This window comes from Talpa europaea (assembly GCF_964194135.1).
Source record: "Talpa europaea genome assembly, chromosome: 12".
Classification (NCBI taxonomy): domain Eukaryota; kingdom Metazoa; phylum Chordata; class Mammalia; order Eulipotyphla; family Talpidae; genus Talpa; species Talpa europaea.
Genome location: NC_140079.1, coordinates 56,604,120 through 56,632,021, shown reverse-complemented (window position 1 = coordinate 56,632,021; position 27,902 = coordinate 56,604,120). Strand labels below are relative to the sequence as shown.

General features: G+C 36.4%; 1 protein-coding gene across 3 annotated transcripts in view; it reads left to right on the top strand.

The window, feature by feature from the left end:
* The window catches only part of RASAL2 (RAS protein activator like 2), a gene marked incomplete at both ends in the record, with an annotated part of 312,747 nt that overhangs the window by 238,346 nt on the left and 46,499 nt on the right, over positions 1-27,902 (top strand). For all 3 annotated transcript variants that reach the window (XM_084249590.1, XM_084249589.1, XM_084249588.1), the window contains one exon: positions 17,801-17,910. In XM_084249590.1, the coding sequence (XP_084105716.1) occupies positions 17,801-17,910 (110 nt within the window). The remainder of the gene's footprint in view (positions 1-17,800; positions 17,911-27,902) is intronic.

Genomic DNA, 27,902 nt, shown 5'->3' with positions numbered 1-27,902 from the left:
TCTTTCCCATGAACATTGGTGCTTTCTTTTGTGCCTACAAGTCTGACATAAGAAGCTTAACAAATCATGTTTTTTCAGTGGTCTGAGCCTTACAAATTGCTGCATTGTAAATAGCTGCCTTTCCAAGTGCTTGCCTCAGTCAGTTCAGATGAGCAATTAAAATTTATAAAATACTTTATTGTGGCATGGTGACCTGTGACCAGTCTAAGAGTCTCAGTCTTAAGGATGAGGTAATCAGTTGGAATCCGTAGCGCTCAGGCTACTGTACTATTTCATTTTTTGTATTCTCAGTGAATTTATATTTTTGAATACTTAAAAGTTCTGCCCACTGCTGCTAAGATTCTGTATACATCTTCCTTCTCCTTCCACACCATCTGGATGAAGAAATTCCATAATAGGGTCAGCCTGCAGTATATCTCTTTCAATAAAAAGTATGTACTTTGAAGATATTAAATGTTAACTATACCTTTAGATCATTTTATAATCAGAATGGGTGAATTTTAAAATCTGTTCATGACAAATAACCTAGAAAATATAAAACTTGGAATCAAGCATCTTGGAGTAGAGAAAAAGATTAGCTAGGATCTCTTTAGAAGGAGATAGAGGAAAGGCGTGCCTAAGTAGCAGGAACTAGCACCAAGATTATAAATTTGAAAGAATCAGAGAATGATGGGAGTCCTCCTAAATATATGGTAATTCCTAGAAATAGGTGTGTCATAGTGTTAACTAATGGAATTCCAATTTAGTCCTGCCCAGGCAAACGGGGCTGTTTGAGAGAGAGAAGATAGAGTGAACTCACTTACAGCTCATTCCTATGCATAGTGCATTCTAATCCTGATTCCTCAAAGCAAAGATATTTTTCTTCTGCTTTATGGTGGAGTAGAGGCTTAACACCTTTCATTTCACAATTAGAGATAAATGTTTTGAAGAGCTAATATCCACTTAAGGGGACATATAATTCTCTGCTAAGTATAACAGATATCAGATGCTTTTTCTTTCACACAGTTAGGAAGCTAGAGATAAAGAAAGGAAACCATGCCAACTTCTTGATTTTGCAAGGGTCAGCTGTACTGAAAGGTAGTTTTGTACTCAGCAAGGTACAAGCAATGCTGTCAACACTAATACCACTGAGGTGCTTGCCCACCATCAGCCCCTTTAATTCCTGTCACCAGTGCCAGTACCCTCCTATCAGACTTTGAAAAGTTTGTTTTAGATTAAAATAGCTATTTATTTCATTTTGTTAAACTATCACGATAAAAATTTTTGTCACATTATTCAGTAGTTTTGAAAAGAAAGGTTCCAAAAAGATTTGAATAGATTTTTTTCCCGAAGAAGATATACACATCACAGATGTGCATGTACATGAAAAGATACCCAACATCATTAGTCATTAAGGAAATGACTAGTGGCACTCAAAAATGTCTGTGATACCACTTCATACATGCTGGGATGACTACAATCAAAAAGAGAGACAGTAAGTGTTGACAAGGATGTGGAAAAATACCCTCATATATTGCTAGCCAGAATGGAAAATGGTGCAGCCACTTTGAAAAGCAATTTGGCAGTTCCTCATAAGTTTAAACAGAGTCAGCCACATGACCTAGTAGTTCTACTTCTAAGTATATATACAAGAAAATTTAAATCATTTATGTTTATGTGAAATCTGTTACATGAATATATTACAGTGGCATTATGCATAGTAACCAAGAAGTAAACACAACTCAAATATCCATCAGCTTAATGATGGATATGCATAATGTGGTTGGTCTATACAATGAAGCATTATTAAGCCATGAAAAGGAGGGAAGAACCTTAAAAACATGATATTAAATGAATGAAGCCAAACATAACAGGCCACATATTGTATGGAGCTATTTGTGTGAAGTGTCCAGAATAGGCAAATTCATAGAGACAGAAAATAGATTAATGGTTGCCTGGGGAGGATTGTGGGGTGGGAAGAGGGGTGGTCATGGAGAGTGACTGAAAATAAGTACAGGCTATCTTTCAGGGGTGGTGAAAATGTTCTACAATTAGACTGGTGACAGTTGCACAGTGGGTTTAATTACACCCACCACTGAATGATACACTTTACAAGAGTGAATTTGAATGGTGTGTAAATGATATCTCAATAAAGCTATTAAAAAAAAAAAAACTTGGGAAAAGAATTTTAAAATATGAATATATTTTAATATTGATTGTAAGTCAAAATAGTATTTTGAATATGTTGGGTTAAATAAAAATGTAGACTGCACTTCATTATATATTGTTTACTTATTTTCTTTACATACTTTTTTTAGGGGCTCATTACTGATATTTTACATATTTGCATTTTTATGCAAACTACCACACTTTGCCTGCTATAAGGAAGATAATAGCTACATTTTTACTCAAGGATATGGGAACAGGAAGTTTGATATTTGGCTTTAAAAGGAAAAAGCAAATTATGGTAGTCATATATATGTGAATATCTTTTAGTTTTTGCAAATTTTCACATCTTAAGAATTATTATATAGTATATTTTCTAATCTCTTCCATAAGTTCATGTCTCTTATGTAAAAACTACTTGACTTTTTTCACTTTGCCTGTAGTTTGCTTCTGCCTGTGCATGCTGGCTTGATGTTATACATGTGGACTTTTTTAAAGGGATCGCGCTGAGATCTTCATGTTAAGAGGGTTTTTTTATTGTGTCTTCATAATTAAACCTTGTGTTTGACCAAGTGTGCTTATCAAACTTACTTAAAAGGTATTGCAATAACATTTTATTATGTCAAAAAAATACAGCCTAAGAGAATTTTTTATGATTTTTGTATAGCAATGAAATTATTGATCAACAAATCAAAAAATGGAAAGGGATATTGTTGGGGAGAATCTCCTAAATAGTCTTAATTCTGGGCCTCCCCGGTGGCGCAGCGGTTGAGCGCTGGGTTGCGAGGCTGCGCGCGGCCTCTGCGGCGCCGGTTCGATCCCCGGCTGCTCCCCGGCCACCAGAGGAGGGTCCCACATGGCGTGCAGACCTCTCCTGCCGCCCGCTGCTCCCCTCAGCAGTGTACTTTGGTCCTTCTGCCTGCTCTGCTCCCCGCTCTGGCTCTGGTGAATTCTCTCACCCTCCCGCGCTTCTGACTGTACCCAGTGCATGTATAAACAAAACAAACAAACAAACCAGCAAACAAATAAATAAAGCATGCCTCTATAAAAAAAAATAAATAAATAAATAAATAAATAAATAAATAAATAAAAAATATAAAAAAAATATATAAAAAAAAATAAAAAAAAATAAATAAATAGTCTTAATTCTAAGATTTAGTTCTGATGTTTCATAATAATTTTGAAAAGATTCAGCTTGACCCATACTATATTCACTTGTGTTTTTCCCAAAAACTGTTATCCCCCTAAATTTCTAATTAATTTCTAATTTTATACTACTCCAAATTGCTTTAGTTCCCAGAGCCAGAAAACCAAGAGCCCTACTATTATCTTCTCTTCTCAAATTCAGTCACCAGATCTTTTTGCCTCCCTTCATATTCATCTGTCCTTTCTTCCAGCCCCATCACCACTCAAGTGACTTCAATCATTAGTGCTTCTGATCTTCCTCTAAATCATTGCCAGCTTGGCTTCATGAGCATGACATCAGTCCATTACATATGATCCGCCCTCAGAGTTTAATGCTCTGTGGTTGCCATCTCAGAGTTCTTAATGATTCATCTTTGGATTTGTGTTTTTTAAGTGAAGTTCAGGGGGACAGTGGAGCATGTGCAGGACTTGGAGCCAAAGAGGATACTACCTCCCACTGCCTCCCTGGAATGGATTCTGAGCTGCCTATGCCCTGCCCACCACACCACAGCCAACTTCACATTCTCTGCCTCACTCAGTCATAGCTAGCACTCTCTAACCCTGGTAGAAGCCTGTGCACACACAAAAGAAAGATAAAATTTGACAGGCCACCCTATGGCATCTCAGAGGCAAGACATGACAGGACTCCTGTCTATTAGCTCTATTACTGTCTGCCAGGTGGCCTGTAGCCAAGCTCCATCCCTAATCGAGAATCTAGCGAATTGCAGGGGTGACCATGGGAAGGAAATAAGCTTGCCTCATTTTTCCTGCCCTGAGCCTAGACATGGCACATGGGTGTGGTAGCCAGCAAGGGGAACCTGGCAGCCAGTGGACCACCCACATATTGAGTCATGGGTTGGGCCCCCAAGGCACCTGTGAAGGTCTGCACTTGCTCTGGTGCTCAAGGGAGTGTGATATTAAATAGCAAGTTGAAAACACCATTGTAGATGGAGAGACACTACTGAAGAAAGGGGGGAAAGTTATTGGTTTTCCTGCTTTTTGAACATGGGCCCCTGTATTTTGCACCAAGCCTTTCAAAATATGTAACCAGTCCTGTCTTGTACAGTATTTAACTCATTTCCTGGTCTCCAGTTCCCCCTTCCCCCACTTTAGCTTTCGCACTGCTTCCAGAGTCGTCTCTTTAAACCTGAAAAATCTGGACTCCCTTGCTTAAAGTCTTTTAGTAGCTCTCTGTGGTCCCACATCCATAGACATGATCAAATTTTGTAGATTTTTTTTTTTGATTGCACAGTGAGTGCTTTCTACCTTCTCTCTCTGTCCCTTTCTCCTTCCCTTCATTTGAATGTCTTTAGATAGCTGAAAACTTTTGTGTTTAACTCATGCTTTATGGAGTAATTGGCGCAGAAAGTCATACATTTGTCTAGGTTTTGGCTGCCCTTCCTGTGTCAGGGCTAACATTCAACTTCCCCATTCTCAGCCCCATGTCTCTAAGCCTTCAACTTAAAAAGTGTTCTATCTTAGTGCTCCGTCTTAACCAAATTTAAGGATTCCCCCAAACAAGTTTCCCAGGTATCTTTGCACATTTCTTCCTATACTCCCTAATTGAATTCTCATCCTTTTTTTTTTTTTTTTTTTTGCAAGATTTAATTATTTTAGTGCTGGATACCATGATAATTTACCACAGAGGACTTAAATTGTCCTGAGTATTCTCATCCCTGAAAACTCAGTTCCAGTGTCTCCCCACCTCTTCTTGGCAGCGTTAGCATTGACCTTCTCTGTCCTCTAGTAGTGCGCATTTATCTATTATAGTACTGACACAGTTATCTTTAGGGTCATTATTTGTGTAGTTGCCTTTTCTGGTCTGATACTCTAGCTGGTGGTCTCCAGAATGGGTTGGATATACCTCAGAGGGTGCACAGCACAATCCATTTGGGTTGCAAGAAGAATATTGAGTGTTCGATGTTTTAAATTTCACTCTTTTTAAATTTATGTTTTATTGAATGTTTTATACTTATCTGTCAAAACATTCTTATGGTTAATATATAGGTAAACTATTATAGGAATGTAGACCAATGGTATTTTTACTCATTTAATACATGGTGAAAATATTTTAGAAACCACTCTTATAGATCAGTACTAGATCTTACTCATGTTGTAACTCCAGCATTGACCATTTCTTTTTCCTAGTCTGTTTATGAGAATTCAGTATATCGGTGGCATTCATGACTACCCAAGGTCTGAGCACTACAAAGACATTAAGGTCTTAGGCCGTGGCATCTTCATCACTGGTTGATGGTTGAAATTAATCAACATTGTATACTTTTTAAAGGCTAGGTAAAATAAAATTGAAGGTTAGTAGAAAGAAACAATTTTAATTCTGTGGAACCATGTGAGAATAATGATTAAAAAGAGTGACTCAGAGGACTTGCTTTCTTGGTTTGTTGCTCACTCAAGGAATAGACTGGATATATAGAAATGTGGCCTGCCTAACAACTCTTCAAAAGTTAAATGATAAAAAGCAATACAGCTAGCAGAAGTGAAGATCAAAACCTGATGATCTACATAACTACCTGGGCTCATATCTTATGCATTCATTGAGGCTGCTCTCACCCATGGGCACTTCTCCATTAATATCAGGTACCTGCAGTTGAAAAGGCTCTGATTTCTTCTGACCATGTGATCTGAGGTCTATGTCATTGCCATTTTAATTCTTCCAGAGTATCAGTACAAGGATTTCCTTTTATTTGCACTTAAGAATTTGTACCTAAAACAGGTAAAGGAGTGATATGAAATCATACTTTTTAATGCATGTTCAGTTAGTATCTCACTTGTATGACCAAGAACAAATTGTTTGACCTTTTCTAAGGCCTATGGTTCCTTTCTTATGATAATGAAATATTTTTAAATTCTTGAAGATTTGCCAAAGAAAAAGGTACTACATACTAATGACCAATTTATTAATATTTGGGTACCTAAATTCAAAGTGGGAAAATATGTCTGTAGCATTAGAAGCATTACAATTAGAAAATAGCCTCTAAAAGTTATTTAAGTATGCCTAATAAAACTTTTCCATAATGATAGACTTCTCTCTCCTATGCTTAATTTTTTTTAAAGAAACAGCCTATTCTGATAAATGTTAGTAAAGACTAATTATATTATTTTAATTTGCACCGTTGTCTCACCATAATTTGGATCTTAGGTGCATTTTGTTTCACCACAGGCAATAAGAATTTTTTTATGTAACTGTTAAACTCTAAATCCCCCCCTCCATACTGTTATTCTTAGTGTCCTAGAAAATTAGAGGTGGAAAACTTCAATTAAATTCAAGTAGTCCATCTCCCCTGATGATGAAAATATGTCTTTCACATTTTATTATTGGATGCTTTTTCAGGTTTCCATGAGAACCTCTGGGAGACTGTCCAATAGACTAATAAACCTCACTTTGAAGAAATGCTCTTTCCTCTGAGCATCATTTCTCATTATTTTATCTCTTAAAGCCATCTTTCTTAATATTCATATAGTCTCTGCTAAGATCAATAGTCTCTGCTAATCATAATAAAATCAACAAATACCTCATTAGCAGAAACTGAGGTGGGGTACAGATGAGAATATTCAAGATAATAAGCTCCTCATTTAACACCAGATTTGGTGTTATTTTAATATGTTTGAGGAGTTTTTTTCTCAGAGATATTAGCTATTTTTCCTACTTTCTTGAATGAATTGAACTTTTCTTAACAATTCAGGTTAATCATTAGAAGCATTACACAAATAGATATTAAATAGCCCACTGTGAGCCAAGCACGGTAGAAATACAAAGATGAACTCAGTAATATTTGCCTTCAGAAATGAAAACTCAGTAGGAACTAGAAAATAGAAGTAGAATTATTGTCAAGACACAGGAAAACAATAGTATGATTACCAATTGTTTCTCGTTATTGAGGTAATATTGTTTTACAACACTGTGCATGATTTATGGGTCTAGGTTCACACCTCCTCAGATGTATGTTACCATACCACCCACACCACCAAAGCACCCATAGTCCTTTAAACAAAGCTAGTGAGCTCCCTCCTATTCCCTCCTCCACCCTCCTTTTCCAGCAGCCTAAATTCTGTAGTCATATTTCTAGGGTTTGTTTTGGTTTACTTTTAATAATTCCTTTATTTTTCCTGACTATATTCCATATGTCATTCCATTTCTCCTTCTGACTTTATTTCACTTAGATAATTCCCTCAAGTTCCATCCATGCAGTCCCAAATGACTAGCATTCATCTTTTTTTTTTACAGCTGAGTAGTATTCTATTGTGTATATATACTACATTTTCTTAATCCACTTCTCTTAAACACAAAATCTTAGGTAATCAGAAAAGAGATACCAGCTCCTAATAGAGAAATCAAGGATGGTTTTCTGCATAGTTGGTATTTGAAGTAATAGCGAGACAAGTGAGTAGCCATTTGGAAAAAACAATAAAACTAGATGTCTATCTCACACCTATAAGAGTAAACTCCATATGGATTAGAAATGTAAATAAATAATGTAAATAAAATGTAAATGTAAATAAATAATTGTAAATAAAATAAATCATACAACTACTACCAAAAAATAGTGAATTCCTCTTTAATCTTAAACGTGGGGAAAACTTTCTGTGATGGTTATTGAGGAGCCAGGGACAAAAATGTTTTTAAAAGATTCCATGGCATAAAACATCCTAATGAAGCTAAAAAGACAAGAGACTGGGGGGAAAAAAATCTCTACAACATATAAAAACCTATTAAAAATGAGAGATAAAGGGCCAAAATCCAATGGAAAACTGAAAAAAAAAAAAAAAAAGATGCAAACAGGTAATTCTCAAAAACTATAAAAATAGCCCTGAACTTGAGGCCTCTCTGGTGGCCTAAGGGTTAAGTCTCTGTGCTATCACCACTATGTCCTGAGTTCCATCCCCGGCCAAGGAGCTAACCAACATATGACATAGTAGACCTCTCCTGTCTTGCCTACTGCTCCCCTTAGCAGTGTGTTTCAGTAAATCCACCTGTTCTGCTCCTCACTCTGTCCCTGGTGAATCCTCTCACCCCCTGCACCTCTGGCTTACACCCCAGTTCTTCTATGCAAAGAAAATAAAAATAAAAGAAAATTCAGGGCCTCCCTGGTGGCGCAAGGGTTAAGACGCAACCTATGAAGCTATCTGCAGCCACTGTAGCACAAGTTTGATTCCTGGCCAGCCAGGGAGCAACCCACATAGCGCAGCAGACCTCTCCTGACTCGCCCGCTGCTCCTCTCGGCAGTGTACTTTGGTCAATCTGCCTGTTCTGTTCCCCACTCCGTCTCTGGTGAATCTTCTCATGCCCCCTACCCTCCGCCTTTGGCCTGTACCCCAGCTCTTGTATGCATAAATAAATATCTTAAAAAAAAAATTCATCCATAAAAATAAAAATTGCCCTGAACATTTAAGACTAATGTTCAAACTCACTTATGATCAGAGAAATGCCAATTAAAACAACACAAAGATACTATTTCATCATGTAAGCATGGTAGAAAATATAAAGTTTGATCACAATTTCTGTTGATGAGATTGGGGGTGATAGAAATGTTCTGTATCTTAACTGTGGTAGTATACATTCATCAAAACTCATCGAGCTACACACATACAAATAATTTTTGTGGGTTTTTTTTGTCTTTTGTAATTATATTTTAATAAACTATGTTTTAAAAGAAAAGATACATTTAAAATATATTAAAGTTAAAAGTAAAAGATTAGAAAAAAAATTAACAGGGAGATAATGTCAAAAGAAAGAGCAGTGTTCTATCAAATGTAAATGAATCTCAAAGAATATTATTAGGGAATAGAGAATATATGGTAGATAACTTCTGTTTGCCCCCAAAGCAGTCTTAATGTATGCTCCATGCCTCAAAGATTGATTCATCAGCTCTGTACTAGAGAACAATTGCAATTTATGATAGAATTGTTTTTTCTCCTTTGATGCTTAAATTTACAAAAACAAAACCCAGAAAGGGGAGAAATTACCCACAGTAAAGCTGGCACGTTAACTCCAAAACACTTCGCATTGTTCATTTTTTTTTCTATACTTGTTACCTAGAGTTTCCCTTCCTAGTTGGAGTTCCACCAACTGAACGATTAAGTAAAATTGACTGCAAAGTTTAGTTTACACCTTCTATTATCTTTTCTTTCCCTTTTTCCTTGTCAATTTTCTACAATTAGATTTTAGTCAACATTTATGAAACATCTACAAGTTCCTAAGTTATATTAAGAGAACAAGGAAGGGAATAGTTTGTATATGACATAGCCATTCTCCTAAGGTAATTACAATCCAAAATAAAATGACTGCTGCAATGTGCAAAATGTAGAAACTAATTTATTAAAATAAAACTCAAAAAACAAGAATGAAAATGATTTTCACCAAGTTCTTGACAAGTTGACATGGTGGCATTTTCTTAGTGTTCCTCATACATTTTAAAGAACTGTTGTTCAAATTATTTAATCACTAAGAATCGCTGTAATATTGTCCTTTATCCCCTGTGTACTTGCTGATGAGAAAGAGTCTCAAACAGGATTAAAGCAGGGTTCTGCTGCACATCACTGTGTTTTTGCATGAAAGGTGATGACATGTTTCTTGCTTCCACTTCTCCATGTCTTAAGGGAACAGCAGGGCACTAGGACGCCAGCAAGTCCGTGTTTCTCATTACCACCACTGAGGCTTCTGAGAGTGGTTGCATAGCAGCAGTTTTATTTCAGTTACCAATCATGCCCTGATAGCCAAGTTCAGTCTTCGGGGGTTAGTCCAATTTGCAGGTGGTGAACAACTTTTATCATTATGTTAACACTTACCAAGCTCCGGAGAAAGGCAACATTTGGCCTTTTCTTTCACACACAGGTGCTAATTTTAAGCCATATTTTGGCAGAAAATAGTGAGTACCAACTAATTAAAGTTAAGTCATTTTAACTGTATCCCTTGCTATAATAATGTAGTTGTTTAATGTGATGAGCTTTCTACTATATTTAAAATTGTAGATAGTAGCAACCGCATTTCAAAGAAGAATTAGTAAGGCAGAATTTGGGGGGATTTTTTAGTATCTTTTCAGATTAGGTTGGTGTCAGAAGGGTAAAATCATTTTATTTATAGTCTTTGTTTCTGTTTATGTCATTAGATATTTAGAATATGCTGTAGAGCATGACTTATACTTCATATTTCTATAAGACATGAATATTATAACTGTGAAAAAAGCATTTTCTTCTTGGCATCTGTCTTTTAAAATTTATATTTGGATTATTTCTCTCTTATTCTCAGTAACCACAGAATCTGTTACATATAAAAGTAATTTCAGTAGGGCTTCAGTCTCACTTTAGTTTAATTATATAGAGAGAAGCCCTAGGGACAATCTTTTCTAAGTCCAATGTCGTACTAGTGGTTTTTTGGTTTTCTTTTTTTCCCTCATTTTTTTTGAATTGTCATATTGCGTTTCTGCCTCTCTCTGGTATACAATTCTATAATAAGATGTGTGTAAAAAATAAGTATAGTATAAATGTAGAAATTATATTATATTATAGAGTCTGGAATATTTAAAGAGGAATTTGAGTACAGAGAATTAGTAATAAACATAGTGATTAAAAAGCAAAAGTTCCATAACCAGGCTTCCTGAGCTTGATGTTCTACTGTGTCACTTAGCAATTGTGTGACCTGGAGAAAGTCATATGACTCCTCTGTATTTTCGCTATTGACAGGTGATTTTTAATGAAAAATGAATTGTTTATGTATTAAGCATTCTTGCTCAAAAACTTCATATTAAATTAGAACACATTTCTATTTTCATGGTTTAAAGTATTCCTGTCAGAGAAGCAAATGGTGAGCAAAGGGTGAGATTGGTCTATAGGAGCTACACACTGTGCCTCCCTCCCTTCCCAGGGAAACCTCCCTACCTTGCTACTTCTCTGACCTCATTTCCCACTAGCCTCCTAATTGCTTCTCCATTCCAACCACAATAACTTCTTTGCTCTTTCTTGAACATACTAGGTATGCCTCTGCCTTAATGCCTTTGCCCAGCCTCTTCTTGCCCACAATGCTTTTCCCTTCTGCAGTGGGCTAACTAACCTCCTTCAAGTCACTGCTCAACTTCACAAGGCCTCCCATGACCATTTTACATCCCAACTCTTTTACATGGCCCTATTTTTCTATGTGCTTGTCTTTTACTAGCTTATAATGTTCTTTATTCATTGTCTCCTTCCACTAATATTTAAATTTAATGAAGGTAAAGATTTTTGTTCATTTGGCACTAGTTTAAGTGCCTTGTGTATCTGGCATATATAGGTACTCAAAATATATATGAATGAATGAAGCTTTTTAGGTACTAGTAGTATCCTGGGTTTAAGTTCTCACTCTCACTCTGTGACCTAAAGCAAATCAACGAATACCTATTTCATTGAGTTGTTGCATGGATTAAGTGGTTTTACACACTGGGTAGTACCTGGCTGGAGCTTGATACCCAGGAAACATTTAGTAAATCCACTCAGTCAACAAATGTTTATTGAGTACTTACAGTGTCCCAAATATTTCTGTATATAGAACCACATCCGTGAACAAAACACCCCCAAAATCCTGACTCTTAGGGAACTTGTTTCTATTGAATAATTTCCTTCCCTTCCTTTGTTCTGGTTGTTTCTAGAAGGAGAAATCATGATACTACCTAGCCTATTCTGTAGTTTCTTTCCCTAGATTCATATTCTCTTAATACTAGGTATGCCTTTGCCTTAATGCCTTTGCCCAGCCTCTACTTACAAGTTCCCCAATTTCTGGTAATTTTGAAAACTCTTGTAATATCTCTCTTTCAAATGGCCTTAGGAAGAGGACTTTTTTTAATTCTCATTTTTACAGATGAGAAATCTGAAACTTGTAAGTTATGACTTATCCGAGATCATTCAGCTAGTATAAATTGGAACCAAGATTTAAAACCACACTTTCTGATTTAGAGTACACAGATCTTTCCATCGTGGCACTTTAAGCACAAATACCACAATGGGTTTTATTCATTTCACTGCCTATTGTATTTCAGTCTTATGAACATTGATTGAGCCCTTCTAAATGTCAGATATCAGATCTACTCTGGCAATGCAAATGCTGTTTAGTTCCTGCCCTTAGGAATTTGAAGTTTAGTAAGGGAAACACAAAAGTAGGCATGAGGCGTGCTAACTGTAAAGCTCGCTCACTGTATAGGTACTTGAAAGCATGGGTGTGGGGAGGGAGCACACCCAATCTTGAGAGCAGGGTCAGGACATGTCAAAAAAGATACCCTAGGGGCCTCCCCGGTGGCGCAGCGGTTGAGCGCTGGGTTGCGAAGCTGCCCGCAGCCTCTGCAGTGCCGGTTCGATCCCCGGCTGCTCCCCGGCCACTGTAGGAGGGTCCCACATGGTGCGCAGACCTCTCCTGCCGCCCGCTGCTCCCCTCAGCAGTGTACTTCGGTCCTTCTGCCTGCTCTGCTCCCCGCTCTGGCTCTGGTGAATTCTCTCACCCTCCCGTGCTTCTGACTGTACCCAGTGCTTGTATAAATATATAAATAAATAAAACAAAACAAAACAAAAAACACCCAAGAGTTCTCCTTTTAAAAAAAAAAAAAAAGATACCCTAGAAGGACCTCCCCGGTGGCGCACCGGTGGCGCAGCGGTTGAGAGCTAGGTTGCGAAGCTGCCTGAAGCCTCCGCGGCTATGGTTCCATCCCCGGCTGCTCCCCGGCCACGGCTGCTCCCTGGCCTCAGCCGGCCATCCGAGGAGGGTCCCACATGGCGCGCAGACCTCTCCTGCCGCCCGCTGCTCCCCTCAGCAGTGTACTTCGGTCCTTCTGCCTGCTCTGCTCCCTGCTCCGGCTCTGGTGAATTCTCTCACCCTCCCGCACTTCTGACTGTACCCAGTACTTGTATAAATAAATCTTTAATAAAAAAAAAAAAGATACCCTAGAAGAGGTCATGCCTGAGTTGAGTCTGAAAGGATGGTTTTGCCAGGTAATATGAGCAATAACAAAGATTCATGGTGACTGTAGAGAATTGTAGGCTTTTAGAGTTGCTGGAGTATAAAGCATGAAGCAGGGAATGGCCAGAAATCAGGCTGGACTGGTAAGTTGCCACATGAAACCATACCAGCTACAGCCAGGGCAGAACTGCATCATACAAAGCATAATGACCTGTACATAAGGAACTTTTCAGAAGGGTGCAGTGTCAAGTGGACTGTCACACACTCTGAGGTTTCCCAGCGTAAGTAATATTACTGGAAGGCCTAGTACAGGGTTGGTCTAGTATGGAGGAACAGAGAAGCCAAGCCACCACTCGGGTTTTTAGCAATATCTATTTAGCTATGTAGTGTTCCTCAACAGTCCAGTCATGCTACCAGAACTTACAGATTGATCCACTCTTGATTTTGGATAACTAGCCATTTAAGATAATCGAGGTTGTTGGTAATTGAATAGCCTCAGATAATAAGCCATGGAGTTGAGGCTGAATGAAGAAAATGGGAACAGGGAGAAAATGGTATGGTCAAGAGACTAAAATTTCTAAGAAGTTGGAGAATATTAGGAGAAGGAAATACAGATAAGGGGTTGAAAAGTATATTATCATTTAGTTTGTTTGAAGTGGAGGCTTTCTGAAAGATAAGATATAGGGTGTGGGTCTAGGTTCTAGGAGTGGGTCTCTAAAGAGAATAAAAGTTATTGGAGTCAGGAACTATGAAGCTAGGATATTTGTAGAGTCACTATCTGGTTATTTCCTAGCATGATGTTAGGAGTTAAGAATATAAGCTGTTATTTTTAAGAAATAATGACCTAGAAGCACTTATGGTAAGTAGAAAAATCCTAGCACTTCTTCCTGAGTACCATTGAATATTGGGTAGAGGAAAGGAAAAGCTTCTATCAAATTGGACTCTAAGTTAAATAATATTCTCAAGTGAAAACCATCTTTCATTCACATCAGGGAGAATTTCATGGTAGATTGGTAGATTCTACTTCTTCTGTGAAATATCACCGACCACACTGGACAACCTTAAACTTTTCCTTACCTGTATTCCTACAACAACCATAATTTTTTATATCCATTTATTAGATATTTATTGAACACTTACTAAACTTTAGATCCTGTGGCAGATTTAAGTTAAATAGAGCATTATACCTTCTCTCAAAAGTTGGACAATGGGGGCAATAATTACGTATCAATAGCTATTAAATATCAAGTCATCTTTTCAGTCTTATTTTTCAGTACTCCTATTTGATTATCAGCCAGACTGACTCTACTTAGTGTATACCCTGTGTATTCTTAGTTACATGCCATTTCTCATGTGATACTCTGTAAAATACACTTGTTCCTCATTGCCAAGTCCTGTCTACCCTTTGGGTACTTAGCATATTCCACTTCTTCCATGTAATACCCCTTATTTCTCCGGATGATGTAACACACTTTCTCTGAACTCCTGAAAATCATTTTTTATACCTCACTAAAATAGTACCATATGTCATCAATTCTAAGATGCACATTTTAACATCTCTATAGATTACCTTTAAGATGTGCTATGTCATCAACATTCTTGAAAGAATACAAGGTGCTATTCTATAGGCAAACATAACAACTACTCTGAGTCAGAAAATATCAATAATTCAGAAGAGTGAAGAAGCACTAGGAATACCTTAACGAATTCATCTTGCTTATATTCTGTTTATGTATACATTATGTGGTATATGACAAAACCTTCCCAAATAAGTTTTTACAAAACTTCTTTAATACAAAATGAAAATTCTAAGTGAATTTGTGATTTACAATTCTAATTCATTGTGTTATGATTGGCAGCTTTTTTTCTTAGTATACATAAAATAATGGTGTGATTTACAAGGATGTCCTAGATTCAAAGAATAAATTTTATTTTATGATTAAATATGGCAAGCATTTAGAGCATTTACCTTCCTAATTGTGTCATGTGTGAGAGCATGTGTATGGTTGTATGTGTGTGTGTGGCTGAATCCTGCTCTTTAAGGGCAAAACTTTGATTCCCTTATAATGCCTGGCAGTGTTTTATGACTAACAGACACAAAATAAATTAATATATTGCAATACATAGTATGATATAATCAGTGCCACAAATGGTAAAGTACTATATGAATAAACAGCTACTAGGACATTCGTGGTTTACTGCTTAATTGTATTTTATTTTAAAGATTTATTTATTTATGCATACAAGAGCTGGGGTACAGGCCAGAGGTGTGGAGGGGGGCAGTGAGAGGATTCACCAGAGACAGAGTGGAGAACAGAACAGGCAGATTGACCGAAGTACACTGCTGAGGGGAACAGCAGACGAGTCAGGAGAGGTCTGCTGCACCATGTGGGTTGCTCCCTGGCTGGCTGGGAATCGAACTCATGTTGCAGTGGCTGCGGATAGCTTCATAGATTGCGTCTTAACCCCTGCGCCACCAGGGAGGCCCTTAATTGTATTTTTGTTAGAAACATTTGTATATGGTGTTTGGTAGGGTCATTGGACTCACCAACTTAAGCCAGTGGTTTCTGAGCCAACTATAAATGATCCTAATAGAATTCTGTAAACTTAGGTCTGGTTTGCTGACTATATTTATGAGCAAATTTGGTGACCCATCTTGATTGAACTGTAGAAAGTAGTAAGTACAGTGTTTGCCTTGAAACATACATGACTGAGATTTTCTCTAATGATGCTAAAATTGTACAGGAGACTAGGCATATGACTGTCTCTGAGAAATATAGTACTATTTAAAATAACCTTGTTGTCTTACCTCAGACAATTTCTTATAACTATAATAATAATTAAAAAAAAAACAGCCAAGGGAATAAAACAACCTAGGGAATTATGTTTGTGTGATGTTTTCTAGAAGTTTCTACTCCTATTCTTTGGACTGCAAGAACAATAAAATATCTATTAAGTGTTTTTCTCAGTCAGCTAACAGTTGTACTTCTGATTCAAAGTTTGTTTCTGTTTTTCTCTAAAGAAAGGATCAGTGTCTATGTGTTTACAAAACAATGACCTGAAACAGCACTGTGGTAGTCCACACTGAAGTTCACCAAATATTTCCAGTTTGCTTCCTCTGTAGATGCTAGCACTGATTGTATGTGCTTTCCCCCATTGAAGTTAGCATTGGTCTTGTGGCTTTCTTTGTCCAATGAATTGAGATCAGAAATGACAGGAATCTATAAGAACTAGGACATGGTTCATCACATTTCCTTTGTCCTTTATTCTGCTGAAGCCGCTGCCCCCCTTAGCCTGAATCCCTGAGGAAGGATAGCTTTGGTTCAGACTGCCATTCCTCATAGTTGACCTTCTTATAGTCATGTTTAATGACACTAAGATTGTGGGGTTATGAGATAAGCATAATATAGCTGACTAATGTAGTCTCTTACCCTGAAACAGTGGGCTTTAGTCATAACTAAATAAATCTAAACACTTTGATGTGCTGATATTAACCCAGTATTTCTTTTTCTTCCCTATGGAAATATTATATAGTTTTTATAAACTAATATTTATCTCACATTATTAGAAAAAGTAATTTTCCATATGTCCAAAGTACCTTCTTTGAATTACAACCCTTTCTGAAGACATTTTGCTATCAGATATCCTTCATCTGACAATAGAGTTGTTTCTTGAAAACAGTGACCACTATCATTGCTTCTTGCATTTATTCTTTTATTCAACAGACTATTACTGAAAGCTCATTATTAGCAAATTGTTGAGACTAGGAAGATGTTCAAGGTGCTTTAGATAATATAAGGGAAGTGGCAGGAAGCAAGCAGGGACCAGAACTGTAAAGCACCTTAATCTGAATTCTAGGTGCTTTGTCGATTTTATAAATAATATCTATTTCATGTTAAAATAGTTCACTACATTCAAAACTTAACTTTACAAATATGCAAGGTGATACAGACAAAATGTTAATGTTTGTAAGACCAACACATTGCCTTGTACTGATTACTTTTTTCCCCCAGATCTTAGGATCACACTTCTTATCTCCCAACTGTCAACATCTTTAAAATGCTTTCAATGCACCAAATACCTTCTTACATGCTATTCTTTGTCATGTTTTTTTGACATGACACTGTTTGCACTTTTTTAGTTAAGGAAATCATTGATTGCCACTGCTATTGAAATTGCTGACACCATCTTCATGGAAAAGAGTATATTTTCTGTGTTACATTGGTGTGTTTAAACATACACATATTATTAAAGTTAAGGGTTTCTCTAGAAACAACTTAAGAAGTGAGAAATTAAGTACTTCAAATAAAATCAAAAGCTTAATTATCCTTGTTATCTAAAGAAAAAGAATTCATCACTTTGTCATGTGATTTCAAGCTTTACTTAGGAATTTAAAAATTAAAAGCTAGATTCTGTTTCAAGTCTTCATTATAAAAATCTAAATGTCTTTAGCAAAGGTTTTACAGAAAGGTAGGAAGATAGCAGCATTCTCTTATTTTTTTCTCTCCCATCACCTTTTGCTTTCCATTACAGGGATTCTTCAGCAAGCGTCTGAAAGGCTCCATCAAGAGGACCAAAAGCCAATCAAAGCTGGACAGGAACACAAGCTTCCGGCTTCCTTCCCTTCGCAATACAGAGGACAGGTAGGAAGTGAACTGGCTTAAAACAGAGAAAGCAGCTTTACAATAAGTTCTGATAAGGCATTTTCATCTTTTCTAACTGTGTAGCAATGACAGAAAAATCAAATACAAAATGTTATCTCAAATATCCAGCCATTTTCAATCTTAAAATAATGAGGTGTTTGTTGATTAAAAACTACTTTAAGAATCAATTGTGCTATGTCTGTAGAATCAAGTTCTCATGGGTAGAGGTGTATCTTTCTTTTATGGAATGACTGTAAGTAATGATGATGATAATTAATATTTTTGAGCATTATATTAGATGCCTTATATACACTATCTTCTTTAATCTTTATAACACTATAAGATAAAATCACTGACTATGTCTTTTCCCCAAATTTTAATGATTTGTCATTCATCTACATAACTCTACAATTTGTGAGTTCAACAAATTCATGTGCTACAGTTGCACTCTCCCCCATCTTCTCTACCAAGCTCCAGTGCAAGTATGGCCTCCAATCATCTGTCAGTGGGCATTTAGGTTGATTCCATATCTAAGCTATCCTGAATAATGCTTCTATAAAGATAGGGGTGCAAAAATCTTTCTGTATTAGTGTTTTTATAGTCTTTGGATAAATGCTTAACAGTGGAATTGCTGGATCATATAGTATTTCCAATTTTCATTTTTCAGAATTTCATACTGTTTTCTTTTTATTTATTGATTGATTGATTGATTTAAAAAATAATAAATTTTGGTTCATAGATTTTTGTTGATTTTGATTTTCACTTTCTTATAGTTATTCATTTTCCTGGTCCCTTATTTAAGTTTTCTAGATTCCTGCTATGAGTGAGACCATCTGGTATTTTTCTTTTTCTTTCTGGCTTATTTCGCTGAGCATGATCCCTTCCAGCGCCATCCATGTTGCTGCAAATTGCATGTGTTTATCTTTTTTGAATGCTGAGTAATATTCCATGGTATATATGTACCACATCTTCTTGATCCAGTCATCTATTTTGGGGCATTTGGGCTGTTTCCAAAGCTTAGCTATTGTGAACAGTGCTGCTATAAACATAGGGGTACAGGTGCTCATTGGAATTGACGTTTCTGTGTCCTTTGGGTAAATACCTAGGAGTGGAATTGCTGGATCATATGGAAGTTCTATGTTTAGTAGGTCCAGAAATCTCCACACAGCTCTCCGTAGTGGTTGGACCAGAGTGCAAACTGGTTCATACTGTTTTCTATAGAGGCTGCACAACCTTATATTCCAGCAACTATATGAGTGTCCCTTTTTTTCCACACCCTTGGCTAGTACTTTCTGATTCCAGTTTTTTTGAATAGGTTGTTCTAACAGGTGTGAGCTGTTAGCTCACTATGGTCTTGATTTCTGTTTCCCTTATAATAGTGATATTGAACATTTTTTCATGTGCTTGTGGAACATCTATCTTCTTTGAAGAAGTATCTGTTTAGGATAGGACTTTGCCCATTTTTAGGACATAATTTTAATACTTCACATCTCCATAATGTTCAGAACTTTGAAAATGATACCTGTTGTATCTTGACATCACCAATACTTATTGTTTACTATGTGTTAAGATTTTTAATGTGGCCTCATGTAACACAATAACTCTAGACACTATTATTATCCCCATTTCACAGAAGAGGAGGTAAGACAAAAGAGACTGAAAAAGTGGCCCAAGGTCATAAAGCTTAGTAAGTAGTAGAGTTTGAATTTGAATTCACTTGTGCCTTACATATTTGATACTGTCATTTGATGGATGAGTAAACACATATGTAGTATTTACTATGTGCCAGATACTGCTTTAGGCAGTTTACATCAACTAACTCACTTAACCATCACCACACCCCTACAAGGTAGTTACTCTTGCCACCTCATTTTGAACAATTTGTCTTTTTTCTTATGATTCAGCATATTGTTTTGTTTTTACCCAGGATAATCAGCCACTATTATGCTTGTTGCTAAATTTTCTCCCACTCTGTTTCTTGTGTTTTAAAATCATGTCTAAATGATATAGAAGTTTTAGATTTTCATGTGGCTCAATGTGTCAGACTTTCTTTGTTGCTTACCTGGCAGAATTTGACCAGAACATTGAACTCAAGAAGCCAGGGATCTGTTTCTCATTAAATGCTCATTAGGATACTGTGCAAATCACTTTATCTCTTCCTTCTTCAAGAGGAGGAAATATTCTATCCAGAGGAAAATAAATTAGTGATCCTGATTTTATGTATGTGTGTTGATGATATTTTGAGTTCTTGGAGGATTTTGATAACCTCATTTGCACCCATAACATTTTAAAAAGATAAAATTATCCTCATGAGGCCTGAGTTACTACTTTGAGATAGCAGAGAAATTGACTTAAATGAATTAGTTTTATCTTAAGAGGGTTTACTACATAGGGTCAGTAAGCTTTTCTGTGCAGAAATACCACAAGTATTTTAATATGCAGACTTGGTTGATTAAAAAGACTGACAGCTTCAGGTTTGTCTAACCAATGATCTGTAAGTCATAAACTCTGCTATGGAATTAGGTACCATTATTGCTTTAGGGACAATGTATAAAGATCTTTAAACTCAGAATTTCTTTTTTGAAATTGTGGGACATAGGCATAAGAAGTGAAAATTTTGCCTAACAGTATTTCTAAAATGCAAATTTTTTTGATATGTAGTAACATGTAATGTGTGAGTAATTTACAGGTTAGAAAACCATGTCCTATATGGGAATATAGAACTAAAACACAGTCCCTGGCCTCTAAGACCCAGTAAAAAAAGACAAGCCCAGGCTAGGTGAGATTACTTATTGTTGGATGGATCAGAGAAAGTCCTTAGATGCAGTGACCTGTGAGTTGAACCTTTCAGAAACAGTATAATTTGAACTGAAGACACAGGGGAGAGCTTTTATCCAAGTGGAAATAATGATCAAAACAAAAAGGTACAAAATCATGAAACTTGAACAGAAATATTTAATAGTTCATGATAGGTAAAGAAAATAATGAAAATGTAGAATTCCAGTTTTTAAGTTGATAAATAAAAACCTTTCTGATTTTTCTGTCTTAAAAATTACTCAATGTAAGAAACAAATACATGATCTCTGTCTTTCGTGAAACTAGGAGAAAACCGAGTTAGATTACTTAAAATAAGAGGAAGATTAAATGCAATTGCCTATAGAAGGGAATTCTAAAAGAAGTCTATCACTTAGGACTCAGAACAGCTGCTCATTAACAGATATTCAAAATTATCTTAAACAAGGTCAAATGACTTTTTTTCTCACATAAGAGAAGTCTGAAGCTGGGCCGTGTAGGCTAAGCAGAGAGGGCTCTTTGTTAGTGTTTTCCTTTGCCATTCTTGGGATCTTCAAGGATTTCTTTAATAGCACAAGATAGCTCTGGATTATAATTGTCTGTTTTTGTTTTGTTTTGTTGTGTTTTGTATTATTATTTTTTTCCCCTGATGTCTTATTTGGTTCCCCCATACTCCTCCTATAAATGGAACATCCAACATTTTTCTTTTTCCTTCTGACTTATTTCACTGAGCATAATTCCTTCTAGTTCCATTCATATTGCAATAAATAAATAAATAAATAAATAAATAAGTGAATCACACGCGCGCAAAGTTAGCTACTGGAGCTCCAGCCTTAGCATCCTTGTTTTTGGGCCATAAAAGAGCACCTATGTTCCAACTAAATTATCTCCCTTTCAGGTGACCTCCCTGAAACACCAACTAGTGATTTCTGCTTCTTCTCATCTCTACCTTTATTTACATGAGATGCTGGGAATTTTATACTTGAGTACATCATTGCCCCCAATAATACAAGAGTCTGTTATTAAGGAAGGGGGATGGGATGGCCATGAATTTGGTACATGTGTACGTGTGTGAAAATTTGCTTGTGTCCTGTAACCATGACTTAATATCACCTTATGATTTATGATGTTGAATACTACAGTTCAATTTAAGCTCAGCTACAAGTTAATTAACTGTGTGTAAGACAGCTGCAGTCTTTGACATAAGGAGGAGGTTGATTCACTCACCCACCATCAGAAATCTGGAAAGGGGCTTCCCTGGTGGCGCAAGGGGTAAAGTCACAGCACTATTAAGCTATTTTCAGCCACTGCTGCATAAGTTTGATCCCCATCCAGGGAGGTGGCACACATGGCAAAGTAGACCTCTCCTGTCTCGCCCGCTGCTCACCTCAGCAGTGTATTTCAGTAACTCTCTCTGTTCTGTTCCCCACTCTTTCGCTGGTGAATCCTCTCAACCCCCACACCTCTGGCCTATATCCCAGTTCTTGTATGCATAAGAAATCTGGAAAGATGCAGCTCCCAACTAGCTCTCAGAAATCAGCAGCCACTTATTGCATTGCAATGTTGAGAAACTTAGCCAACCCACATAAAAAAACTTATAGATACTGACATTTGTGTCCCCTGCCTCTAAAATTGAAGTTGATATCTTCCCTTTTCAGCATATCCACGATAAATGAAACATATGTCCCCAGAAAAAACTGAACACGAATATTCTTAGTGTCATTATTCATACAGCCAAAAAGCCCATCAATTGTTAGCTAGGTCTACAAATGTGATCTGTAACATACAATGCAATATTATTCAGCCATAAAAGGAATGAAGTAATGACACATGCTACAACATAGATAAACCTTGAAAACTTTATACTAAGTGAAAGAAGCCTGTTACAGAAGACCATTTAAAATACATGATTCCATTTATGTGAAATGTCCAGAATAGGAAAATCTATAGAGATAGGAGATTAATAGTTGCCAGAGACTGGGGCTATGAGGCAGGGCAAAGTGATTAATGAGGACTGACTGCTAATGGATGTAATGTTTCTTTTTGGAGTATGAAAATATTTTAAGCTTAGATTGTGGTGACAGTTGTACTGAAAATACACTGAGTGGGCCCATTTTATGATATGATAATTATATCTCATATCTCAATAAAGTTGCTAAATTATTTAAAAAAAAAACTGGCCAAGGAATATTCTACAATAACATTCTTTGTCTATAAGCTCCAGCACACAAAGCTTCCATTGAGATTGAACTTTTTAGTCCTTTGCTCTTAAATATAGACAAATAGCCAAGGATCTCCAGATATTTAAGGCAAGTCTCCAAAACAACAGAGCATTAAAAAATAATAATAAATGAAAGAGGTTGGGGGGAACCTAGAAGAAGCAGAGACAATGCATAGAGCCAAAACCAACTTCAAAGTGTAGTGAATATTTTCAATAGATAAGATTGAACATCTGTGAAACAATAACAAGATACAGTAAGAAAAGGAGCATCAATGACACTAGAAAGAGAGCTTAGAAAGTAAAAATATAAGTAGAAGTCAAGTCACTCTCCCAGAAAGTGGAACAGAAAATGAGAAAATAAACCACAAGATTATAGTAAAAGAGCAAAGAAAAACTTTGGAGAGAAAACTGTCAGAGAAGTAATACAAGAAAATTTCCCCAAACGAGAATACTTAACTGTCCAAATTACGAAAGTCACCAGATTTCCTAGCACAGTGAATGAATGAATCAAAGACAAAAGGCTTTCCACAGTAGTCACACATCAGTTCACATTATCATGAAATATCACAACACTGAGGTGCAAAAAAAAAAAAAAATTCTCAAAAGCTTTTTTAAAAAAAATTGCATACGGAGGAGGAATGGGATCATTGCATATGTATTCTCAATAGGAATATTGAAAACCAGAAGAAATCAGTGGAGCAGTCTTCAAAATTCAGGGTGGGAATTGTTGTCAACCCAGATTACATGCTGAAGGTAGTCCTTGGAAGTCAGACTAAAAAGTTTGGATTTTATTATGTAAACAGTGGGGAGCCTTTTAAACTTTCGGAGGCAAGGGAATGATCTAATTAGAACTGTGCTATGTATGGATTAATCCAGTAATGGGATTTCAGATAACTTAGTTTGTAGAGATTAAGTTTGGGAAATCAGTTATAAAAAAACTATTTTAAAGAGATAATGAAAGCACTAAAGAGGATAGTGGCAATGGGAATGAAGAGGCACAGAGACAAGATAGGAGGAACATTTCAGAGGCGAAATCAATAGGATGTCACAAAGTCATCATCGTTCCAAAGCCATCCAATCAGATAAAATGCAGTAAAGTGATTTCCTAGAATCAATACTGACAGCACTTTTATATTTAAAGTTGTGTCACGTGGGATGGTGTTGGGACAGGAGAAGATTCTGTGGTATTTTTGCCTTTTGTTCAAATACACTTCGAAATATGTGAAAAATTGGTAAATGCTGACAGTGCTTATACTGCACTATCAGTTACTCCATGTTTCCATTGCCTGTTAGGTTGCCAGCCTTACTCTGGGAGTGCTCTTAAGTTCACAAAAAAAATGAGGTAAATATAAAGCACATGAAATAGATTCCCTCACCCTCTTCAAACATCCCTCAAATAAAAACCTTCACAGAAATAGTTTTGATTCTGAGGCTCATTGACAAAGCATGGTTTCAAAGTAGTCCACTAGTCAGGAGATGTCCATTGGTACAGGGCATTTTGGAACAATATACCCAGCTTCTTGAGTTTCTCCTAATCAGAACTAATCTTTTAACTTTTAATTTTGATTTTATATACTGACAAAAGTTGCAAAAATAATGCATAGAGTCTTGCAAACCCTACCCCCAGCTTCTCCCTAGAACGATATCACATAACTGTGGTATATGAAAGCCAGGTAATTGACCTTGGTACCGTACTCTTTCTAGACTACAAACTTTATTCGGTTTTCACCAATTTTTATCTGCATTCATTTGTGTGTATGGGTAATTTTGTGTGTTTTGTTTCTAGTATGCATTTGGATTAGCACACCATAATTCAGATACAGAATAGTTCCATTATCAGAAAAGAACTTTGTTTACTAGCAGCCCTTTACTGCCATGCCTACTTCCCTACACCCATCGTGTCCCCTAGTAACAACTAGTTTATTTTTCATTAAAACATGTAGTATATAACCATTTAAGATTGACTTTTTTCGAACATATAGGTTGCTTTTGAAATCCACCCAGGTTGTTTCATTTATCAGTAATTTGTTCCTTATTGTCACTGAGTAGTATTTTATTATTATATCAATGTACCAGAGTTTGTTAAATCACTCACCCATTTAAGAACATTTGGGTTGTTTCTAGCTTTTAGCTATTGTGAATAGAGCTTCTGTGAACATAGTTTTCCTTTCCCTTCCTTGGGATAAATGCCCAAGAGTGCAATTGCTGACTTACATGGTAAGTGCCTGTGTGGGTTTATGTGAAACTGCCACTGGTTTCTAGAGTACTTGTACCATTTTACATTTCTACAAGCAATGTTTACAGGGTTTTTATTTTTGTTTTTTGGCCCAAGAGATTTTCACCTGGAAGTTGTATGGCTTTTAGCTTTTGTATGTATGTCTATGGTATATTTAACTGTGTTTGCTTTCAACATAAGGTCTGATTCAGAACTTACTGGTGTGCAGTCATAGATATTAATCAAAACTGCGAACTTCCCCCACCCAAGCCACCTATAGGCAACCTGCCTGCCCTAAAGAAGGAAGTATTATAAAACTATTTACTTCTTTCCTCATCTTCTCTTCCCTCCAGCTTACTAACCATGATTTTAAGTGCTCTTTTAATGGGGAGAAGGAAGGAGAGGAAAGGGTGTAAGAAACTTCTGGTACTATCTTAGGCTTCTATTATGCTCTCTGAGCCTGGCAGGGGTTTAAAGCTGACTCTTCCCTCTTGGGGTGCTTTGGGGAATTCTTCAAAAATGTCTAATCTCTGAGGAGCTCTCACCTGTGATTTATTGAGCTTGCCAGGTACATTTCTACTCCAGGTGTTTAGTTGCAACCTCATTTAGTTTCTAGGAAGGAATTCTTACTATTCTGGTTTTTTCACTCCTCGTCCTCCAATCCACAGGAAGTATCTGCACATCCATTACACTGACAACTTCTGGGAGTGTAGGCTAATTCAAAAACATCAACCTTCTCTTGCTTTCCCACCAATAGTCAGTGCTCATCTCCCAGATAGAATAAAACCTACCCTGAATGCATCCCCTGCCCACATCCCTTGTGGGGACTAACCTCATTTTTCTCTAAAAATTACCACTAAGAAAATCCTTTCCCTTCTCCATTCTCTGGCTACATTTTATAGTCTTGATCTTGAGAGGTTTCAGGTAATAGAACTAATTAAAAAAATATTTTCTTTTTAAATTCTACTTTTTTTCCTGGTACTTCACTTTGGCTTACAAACATCTGTTTTATTTTAGGGTCTCAAGTGAAACTTCAATTTTAATATCATAGATATATATAATAATTTAATAAAGCTGTGTTCTTTATCATAGCATACAAAACTCCACATGGTCCAATCATTCCCTGTCTCTCAGCATTATTTCTTATCACTTCTACCAAAAAAAAATCTGTCATTTGTTCATCATACTATTTCATATCTCTCTGCTCATCTTGCTACCCCATCTAACCTGAATACCATTTCCTATTCCAAACCCTGTTCTTTGTTGAATTTACTTCTAATTCATACTCTTGCAACAATACCCATCAGGAGTCATATACTCATTGTCTTACTCCGTGTACCTTCCCATGGCCCACTCTATATACCTTATAGGACTACCCACCTTCTAGTGAAAGTATCTTTTCATATTTCTGCTTACTACAACATATTGCAAGCTCCTCAAGGATACAAACAATATTTGTATCCCCATGCCCTAGCATAATGTATGTCCTGTTGAGAAACTCAATGTTTGTTGACCTGAGATAGATGGGAAGAGGAAAAACAAATTCTAGAAAATAAAGTAGAATGATCTCTTTCAATACCATGTACTTGGATAGAATGACAACTTCTCATAAATTATTGGATTCTAGACCATTAACTAATCAATATAATCCAGCTATAGATTATAAAAAGTCCCTCACCAGTGTTTACTGCAATGGACCAATTAAGAATACCTTAGTTTTGTGAACTAAAATCCAATTGAAGTTTCTAGTTGTATCTTTTTTTTTTTTTGCAAGTACGCCTTTTTTTTTTTTTTAAAGATTTATTTATACAAGAACTGGGGTACAGGCCAGATGTGCGGGAGGGTGAGAGGATTCACCAGACAGAGCGGGGAACAGAACAGGCAGATGAACCAAAGACACTGCTGAGAGGAGCAGCGGGCAAGGCAGGAAAGGTCTGCTGAGCCACCTGGGTTTCTCCCCAGCTGGCTGGGAATCGAACCAGCACTTCAGAGGCTGTGGACAGCTTCACAGCGCTGCTCTCAACCCGCTGCACCACCAGGGAGGCCTTCTAGTTGTATCTTGATAGCACTTTAAATTCATTAGAATGCTTTATCTTAATAGAAAAAAATACTTCCATACATTTATTCCTTCCATTTTCATACTCTTCCTGCAAAGACTATATCCATGCATAATTATCCTGATCTCAATCATATAATTTATATAAAGTGAACTAATGCATTTCATACCACAATGTGAAGCTCTATGTATACAATAATAGTCCCATTTGTATAGTATGTAATTTATGAAATATTCATGAAATCATATTAAATTTCAAATGGAATAAAATCTACATTGTCTATTAAACAAACTAAATATAATACAACTATACTGAATTTTAAAAAACCTATGAAATGAAAGGAAATCATATTTATAAATCAATTCAACTAATATATTAAGGAGCATAAGGACTAATCATCTTTCTTTATAATTTTCTGAATTTTATTAGAGTCTCAGTTTCATTATTGCCATAAAATTAAGTATGGGCAAAGGGAGGATAAAAGAAGGAAAATGATGGTGTTCAATGACACTTACTTTGTGTCATGAGTTTTGAAATGATTTTCATAGTAACTATGAAAAACAGTTGTATGAAGGAATGAAATCATCCCCATTTGAATGAAGGAAGAAAAATCATTGTCTTATTTTACAAATGAGATAACTAGGAATCAGAATAAATATTTGTTCCATGTCACATAGTTTGTGAGTAGTGTAAGCTAATGTGGATA